The sequence below is a fragment of the Rhagoletis pomonella genome, unplaced genomic scaffold (genome assembly GCF_013731165.1).
Source record: "Rhagoletis pomonella isolate Grant_MI unplaced genomic scaffold, Rhpom_1.0 Rhpom_scaffold_00001, whole genome shotgun sequence".
NCBI lineage: Eukaryota > Metazoa > Arthropoda > Insecta > Diptera > Tephritidae > Rhagoletis > Rhagoletis pomonella.
Genome location: NW_023458555.1, coordinates 106435512 through 106443854, shown reverse-complemented (window position 1 = coordinate 106443854; position 8343 = coordinate 106435512). Strand labels below are relative to the sequence as shown.

General features: G+C 35.1%; 1 protein-coding gene across 2 annotated transcripts; it reads right to left on the bottom strand.

Moving 5' to 3' along the window:
• Window positions 1–1178: 1178 nt before the first annotated feature.
• Window positions 1179–7059, bottom strand: LOC118732939 (mediator of RNA polymerase II transcription subunit 23-like). Of its 2 annotated transcripts, XM_036462188.1 has the most exons (8): window positions 6656–7055; window positions 6483–6591; window positions 5998–6429; window positions 2334–2635; window positions 2026–2209; window positions 1708–1950; window positions 1477–1641; window positions 1179–1412 (listed from the first exon to the last, which is right to left on the bottom strand). In XM_036462188.1, the coding sequence occupies exons 4-7, from the start codon at window positions 2458–2460 to the stop codon at window positions 1599–1601; spliced, it is 597 nt and encodes a 198-aa protein (XP_036318081.1). In that variant the 5' UTR covers window positions 2461–2635; window positions 5998–6429; window positions 6483–6591; window positions 6656–7055; the 3' UTR covers window positions 1179–1412; window positions 1477–1598. The 2 variants fall into 2 exon arrangements, with proteins under 2 accessions (XP_036318081.1, XP_036318001.1); XM_036462108.1 differs by lacking the exons at window positions 1179–1412; window positions 1477–1641; window positions 1708–1950; window positions 2026–2209; window positions 2334–2635 and having other exon boundaries at window positions 5774–6429; window positions 6656–7059.
• Between the last annotated feature and the right edge of the window lie 1284 nt (window positions 7060–8343).

The following is an 8343-nucleotide window of genomic DNA, read 5'->3' as shown; positions in this document are numbered from 1 at the left end:
TTTTCACCAAGGACTATATTTCATTCAGGTATACAGCATAACTGCTACAAGTAGAAAACTATTTTGGGGGTGTTAGCAAGTGCTTACTTGTTTTTTGTTTCTGCGGCACAAACGATTATAATATCTTCGTTACTTACTTTTCCCTGTAAAGACAAAATACATGCACTAAGAAAAAAATATGCAAAATATGTTTGTCTCAACACATGATTTGGTAACTAAAACCAAATAATGTAACTATAACCAAATCATGTGTTGAGGAAAACATATTTAGTTGACGTAACTAAACTCTTTTCTCAGTGTGCATATGTACATACATATATAAATGCATATATACATAAATAAGTACATACTAACATATATAAATATGCATGTTATGTGTGTACACATGTATGAATATAACTCTAAAAAATAATTCATTCCATAATCTATGCTTATGTATGTAATCAATTTTATTGTTGTTTTAAATGCTGCCCTAATATAATACTTCACATATATATATGCATATGTACATACAATTATTAACATACTTTCGTACATAATCTATTGACATACATTCCCACATTTTTATGCACAAAAATGCATGTGTTGTATAGTACACTCGAACCGCTCGCTCGTCGCTCACTCGTCTTTCCTAGCAGAGTGAGTATGCAGACAGCTACTCGCCTCGCACTGCGATCGAGGTAACACCTAACAGCCTCGCTCATTTAATAGGAGCGCGAGCAAACAAGCAGCGCTCGCTCGTTTGGCGAGCGAGCCAAACTTCTCGTGCCTCGCCTCATTGCTGCTACGAGTACGAGCTGCGTGCGCCTCGTTGTCTGCGAGGCATTGAGTAGGAGTTTTCTCACTCGCTCGCTCGAACTCCGAGTTTTTGCCCACCCTGGTTACGATCAATACCCCGGAATGAACTATTGTGACCCTTGCACGGCGCCCATCAGCCGTTCGTCGTCATTGGAACGCTTCAAAACTTCTTGGAATCGATGTAGTAAAGCAGTAACCGCCAAGCGCCCAGTGAAAACATTCGAATTCAATGATGCATTTACCCCCGCAGTTGTTACCAATAAACTTTTGCGATTATTATTGAATGTATCGTCCATGGCTTCCTATATATGTCATAAAATAATTTTCTTATAGTTGAAATATAGCTAAATACAATAAAATACCTCGGCACAACGCAAAACTTTTCAAAGTCAGATTAAATAAATCTGCAATAATTTTATTTAGAAATTGAATTCACTTATATTTTATGGCTTACATCACCTTTTTTGTATGTGCTAGAAAATGGCTGGGAAAATTTGTATTAGCGATGTTAAAAATGCTTGACTAGGCACATAAAACTCCTCTTTGGCGTGGTTGTTTTTCGTTGTAATCTTTGTGCTTTCAATGGTGATATTTAGCCAAATATTTTATGCAATCTACGTACAAGAAAGTAATAACAGCTTTAAAAAGGTACTAAACTTCCCGCTAAACTCAACTCACCCTGCAAACTCCTCATCTTTGTTTCCGCTGTTCCCTCGTTAGTAAGTGACGCCAATTTGTCTGCATTGTCATACATAATTTCTTGCAGCGATTTTAGTGCGACCAGCGAGTCTTCACAATTTTTACTGAAGGCAGCACCAACTGAAGACACATATCAGCGGCTCACTGAAATAAGGATATATGTTTACACATCCCTTTGAAAATAATACCAAACAGAACACGCAATTTTACCCATGGTGTTCATTTGCATTCCAATATTTCTTAGGCAGAGCAGCGAGTATTATGCCAACAGCATTGATGTAGTTTTGTATCTCTTTTTGTGGTGTCAATGAATAACCCTTCACAACAGCACCCACCACATTACCTGCTACAATTGAGGGCGCGATTGGCAAACTAAGTTGCAGGTGCATTGGGGAATTCATTGAAGAAACAGTCGGTGCTGAAAAGGCGCGTGCGCTAAAGTCCTCCAAGATTCTATAACACAAGTTTGTTTAAATGTTTTAAATTGAAAGCAAACAACTTTTGTATGGCGAGTACGCACTTACATACATATATGCCACTGTATTGACGGTCTCCGTTTCCCAAATCATATTGAAAAGTAAACAAAGGAAAAGTGATCTTGCTCTAGGCCACATAATATGATTCATTGTCGTAGCCATTTGACATCGATGTCCAGTTACGGTATTCTTCTTCGACTGATGTTTTAAGCAAATGCTTTTTCTCCAAAGGATGACTATTTTACACGAAAAATGCATTAAAACAGATGGAAAGCAAGCTAGCGAGGTCAAGTAGAGAATGTCGGAAGAAAGAGCGAAGCTTACAAATTTTTAAAGGTACTTTAAAAAATAAAAACTCACCAAGTCTAGTCATCTGCATAGAAAATGCCAGCGTTAGTATCAACACACGATTCAGATCATCACTCCCGCTCGATGCCACAGAACCAGGTAGTTTTTCGCTGAAATAACGAGACATTTGTCTCTGCATTTCACCTTAGCCCAGTGATCAGCCGACACTGACAAATTCAATTGTTTTTTATTGGTTTGTAGCGAAACGTCCATACAGTGTAAGGGCGCTGTTGGGTTGGTTATGTAAACGATATAGGAACATTTTCAGCAGTATAGGCTGTATTGATGCTTGGAAACAGCGGGCAACAATTGCTCTATAAGAGTTAATGAAAATGTAAACAATTATGGAAAATGCTTTAGGGCTGTGCGAATATTCGATTACTCGAGCAAGTTGGTGAATCAGTTGTTCGGTTAGCAAAAAAGTTGCGTTCCAGATGCTTCACGATTTGCAGGATTTGCAGAAAAACTGTTTCCTCCGTTAATAAACCTTAAGGAAGGTGGTCACCTGGAACGACTTCCTGTAAAAACCTACAAATCGTGAAGCATCTGCAACGCAACTATTACAATTAAAATATCATAATGATTAATACGATATTAATTAAGGTTTTGAATAATCAATTAATTGCACAGCCCTAGCTTGCTTCTTCCGAATAGCTTACGCAAGAATCCTTTTAATGCCCACCGCACAGTGCCGCGACTCCATACAAATGATGGACAAAAATAGAAGGAGTGGTCAGAATTGGCTGAAACTTCACACCTAGAAGTATTATGCCCCTCTAATTTCAAAAATGAAATCGGTTTTTCTGTACCGGTTACTCATTTCGAGAAAACCGAGTTTTTCTTGCATTTTTATATGAAAATAGTCATTGTGGACATGTGTTGATATAAGTGGAAGGAGGCATCAGAATGGGCTGAAACTTTACACCTGAAAGGACTATATCACGGCAATTTAAGAAAAAAAACGTTTTTCAGCATCTGTTACCATTTAATTAAAAATTTTTTTTTTTACAATTTTATAAAAAGGTAAAATAGCTCATAATCATCGTAGACATATGTTTATAAAAACCGAAATAGTATTCAGAACTTGTTGAAACTTTACACCTAAAAGGACTAACCCATGCTTATTTCAAAAATGAAATCGATTTTTCGGTACCGGGTACCCATTAAAAAAAAAAGATTTTTTTTTACATTACTATATGAAAGACAAATAAGGCATAATCATTGCTGATTGTGGTGTTTACGAAAACAGGAAGGAGTCGTCAGAATTTATTGAAACTTTACATCTGAAGTGTCTATATTACTCTAATTTTAAGAAAGTAATCGGTTTTTTTGTAACGGGTACCCATTAAAAAAACACCGAGTTTTTGCACATGATTATTTAAAAATGAAATATGGCATATCATTGTTGCTAAGTGTTCAGAAAAATAGTCTTAATAGTCAAAATTCGTCTAAACTTTACTTCCTAAATGAATACATTATGGTAATTTGAAAAATTAAGTCGGTTTTCCTTACATGTTAACCTTTAGAAAAAAAAATTCTTTTGATTTCATTTAAAATAAAGCATAATCACTGTTAAGTAAGTAAGTAATAATAGCTGTTATATGGTAATAACATATAATATGTTAATAAAAACCGAACTAGTTGTTATAATCACTCAGTTTCAGAGTCCTCAGAAGAGGAGGAAGTGATCACTGATTCAAATGATTCCATGCTTTTGTCTGCTTCGTCACTTTCAACAATGTATTTATTAAAGCTGAGATCAGAACCCTTTAAATATTTGTTTCTCTGTTTTATATTTCTTTTAAATGCAACTAATGGATCTGACGATAATATCAAACGAGTCATTAAATCCGTATTGCTTTGTACTCTTCCAGTTTTTCGAGAACGATTAAGCCGATATTTTCTTATGTTTTTGTGTGAACATTCTAAGGCTTCTTCTGATAATGAACCTGATAAATTAGGTGGAAATACAGAATAAGAAAATAAATGAAAACATAGCTTCAAAATCATTACCTATTGGTAAATCAAAGTATTTAATTACATCACGTCCACGTACTAAAACTTTATGCACTGAACTTGGCATGTTATACCAACCATAATTTCTAAGGTATAACTCTCTTGTTTCGTTCAACAAAACACTAAACTCTTGGGTTTTTATTTGTTTTCCACAAGAGAGGACTCTTAGCACCAGAGAAAAATTCATGAAATTTTAAACTCGCGTTGAGCTACATTTTCCACTAATAGTAAAACGTTGAAATTTTTGCACAGGTAATGTAATTAGTTAGGTGAACAAAATTATAAAAAGACTCAATCAAAAAAAAAAAATATATAAAAAAATTGGACCTCCATGATGTGCATACATTTGTATTATCATTTTCGCAAGCTGTTTGCTGTTTAAGCAAAATAGTACTCTTTATGCAGATGAAGAGTAATAGGTATGTTATTTATTTTTATTTGCTTTTTGTTCGCCTTTCGTCTAATCATTGGTTAACATATTATTTGTAAACTGGTGTCATTGCTCTATATATATATATATATATATGTATATATATATATATGTAAATCTTCGTATACCTTTGTTTTTGGCTCCCATACCGTGATGCATATTTAAGTATTTTAATTAGCTGATAATTTTTTTCATTTCAAAGCACCCTGTACCTCTTAATTTTTTTTTTGGCACTTTTAGCTTTAATTCAATACCTTATTTTTGAAAAGCGAACCAAAAATTTAGATCTTAGGGCATTCAGAAAAAGTATTGTAAATATAGATCAGCTAAAATAATACCAAAAAAAAGGCATTTAGTCACCTTTTCAAAATTGAAAATTTTCAAATATTGGAAAAAGTTGGAAGAGATTTCGATTGTTTCTGTTAGTAGAAGGTCCAAACTACCATAACCAAAAAAGGAATTTCACGAACTTTCAAGATGTTTTTTTTTTTTGTCTCCAAAGTTTACCAATTTTCGGATTTTGGTATGTTTAATCATATATTTATTTATTAATAAAAAAAAAATATTTGTATAAATTTTTTTTCCCATGAACCATACATTTCTTGGTTTGTCGCATATATCTTTATCAAAGTGCAAAAGTTGATCTTGCTAGGAATAAAAATGTATTTTTAACAAATTTTTAACTGCGACCACTTTTATGTGCGAATCGCCGAAATGAAATGGTATGTAGAAAATCGGTGTACTTTGAGGGGGTGTGTGAGGCTGAAAGTTGTTTTTATCACAAAATAACTTATGAACTTCTCTTAGTTGGAGATTTAGCTGTAACTTAACATCAAAACATCTAAGTTTCAAGACAGTCGATTTTTGTATTTTTGTCCACCTTCGCGGCACTGTGCACCGGTTCGATTTCGTATGAACGAGCAATCGTACATACATTTCTAATAAAGCCAGCGCAGGTGTGGAACATTTTCATTGGAACTATAAAAATCAATAAAATTAGCTGGTAAGTTCGCAGTTTTAGCGGTGCCATTTAACAGCTTGCCAAGTATGTTCATTGAACGTGAAAAATAAATACTGTTGATATTGTTGAAGATGATAAAAAAACTGATGACAAACAAAGGCACGTTAACGTGCATTGAATAAGTCTAGAAAATAAACGCAATCATTCATGATAAATGCGAGCTGAAGTAAAATAAATAAGTTGATATAATTTGCTCTAATGGTACTTACATCCGTCCCTCGGTGGATGGCTGCCCTATCATCGAGACGACCGTTGACGGCATATATTAAGTTATGCGAATATTAGCTATAATTCGTTGCTGAACACGTTTCGCTACTGAAGAAGGTGCTGCGGAATTGTCATTAGTGCTTAATATTTCGGGATCATAAACAACCCGATCGTCAAAATCGGTTGCTTGATCGCCCAAGCGAACGTTATCAATGTTGCGCACGCGTTAACTACTCGGTCAGCAAAACCGGGGTCATACAAAAGTACTCTTTGCCGTGATAAGCACCGCCATGTGCCTTTAGGGACGCCCAAGAGTCTCTCGATCGGGTTACGTGCTTTACATAGCGCCTCGTTGTAGCGAAACTTTGGTGTTCCTTCTGGCTCGTTTGGTAAAGGAGTCATCAGCCATGGCTCCAGTGGGTATCCAGAATCGCCTGTAATTATTTTCTTTTAATATTCCTATTCATATGGAATTAAAACATTTTACCAATCAAAAACGTGTTGTGATTTCCAGTTTCAAATGATCGCGGCATGACCCGACGCGCTCCCGGAAATTTTGCATTCACGTTTAAAATTTTAAGATTTGGATCACATATCTATAAGTTTGAACCATTATAAAATAACTATATAATTTTTTTCATGTTGTAGATTTGTTCTTACCATTTGCACGTTCATTGAATGGTACCCATGGTGATCGACATAATTGGATTCATTATTTTTGGGAGCCAAAATTGAAACATGAGTGCAGTCGATTGCACCGATAGTTCCTGCTACAAATGGTGAAGATGCAGACGCAAAAATTTCGTTTGCCGCTTGGCACTCCAGTTGCGTCATAGGGAACTTCACTTTGGTAGTAAACATTGAATTGTTGATTGCGTCAGTCACACGGTGTATGCAACGGCTTATCGATGTTTGGCTCATGGATATGCCCCACTGTTCTCCCACTGGGCGTTGATAGCATCCAGTGACATAAAACCGTAGAGCAGCTAGAACCTTCAACGAGTACATAAACACATGCTTATATAAGATGCTTTTTAGCGGTAATACGAATTGTACGTTTTACAGGAAAAGCTGTTCCACGTCACATAAGGTTTATTAAAGGTAAAAACAGCTTTTCCTGTAAATCCTTGAAACCTTCAGACCCTGCAATTAGTACTACCGCTGGAACGCACCTATAATATTTAATAAAGTTGAAATATATATTGATTTACCTGCTTTTCGGTCGATAACGCTGTTATTCGCGATCCTCTTAATTGATTGTCAAGTTGCGACACAAAATTTTCAGCCATGCCGGGACTAAGTCTATATAGCCTCCGGAACTCCGTTGGCGTTAGCTCGAAAGGGTTATCGACTTCGCGAAGCCTACGCCAGTCAATTCTTGGCACGTTTAATGGCTGCTCATTATCATTATCATATAAATATGATGCAATGTATGCAAATGCCATTTTTAACACAATTTTCACAATTTTCTCAATTTCCTCAATTTAACTTCACAGAAAAGTTTGCAAACAACAGCTTAACAATGAAAAACTAGATGCTATTAACCACAAAAATAATTGTCACCAAATAGCTGACTGCGTTTGTTAACACTAAACAATGACAAATAGGGTTAACGTTGATACACAATCACTTAACCCCAAAAAAAAGTTGTTAACTAGAGATAACAACGTGAAATGTGGTTAAATTTAGATTAAGAACCGTACTACTGGTTAAATTATTAACCGTTCTGTTTGTTTTCTTTCACTGATAATTCGGCAGCACAGTGTGGTAGCAGTGACAAATGAATTCATACACAAACAGATGTTCTGTCATTGTTTCTTTACAATTGCTTCAAATAAATCGCGTTTATGTTATATGTGCATTTATTTAAATAGATATTATCTCGAAAATATAATTTTTTCCGAAAAATGACACTGAAAATGGCACAATGCCGAAACCAGTTTGTCTGCAAACCAAACTTGGCAAGGGATGACGGAAATCCGTTCCAAAATAAATCATAATTTTTTCCCATTTAATGAGTTAGTTTCTATAATTTCTTTATCCTCGTGCTAGTAATATATAGTTAGTGATACTGAGCTCGATAACCAAAGAAAACACGACTATTGTCACAAGTGTAAACGAAAAGAGAGTCTGGGTCGTTCATGAAACAGAGTGCGTAAACTTATAAGATTATTTGCTTGATAAAGTTATCAGCTTAGATGAATACCGCTATTGATTTTCAAGAATTCCATACCATTTCTACGATAAGTTATTTTTTCCCCCATATAAAATACATGGAAAACTTTAAGCGCTTTGAGCGACCTCAAAATATTTTTTGATTTCAAAATAAAAATAGCGGTATAATTTTT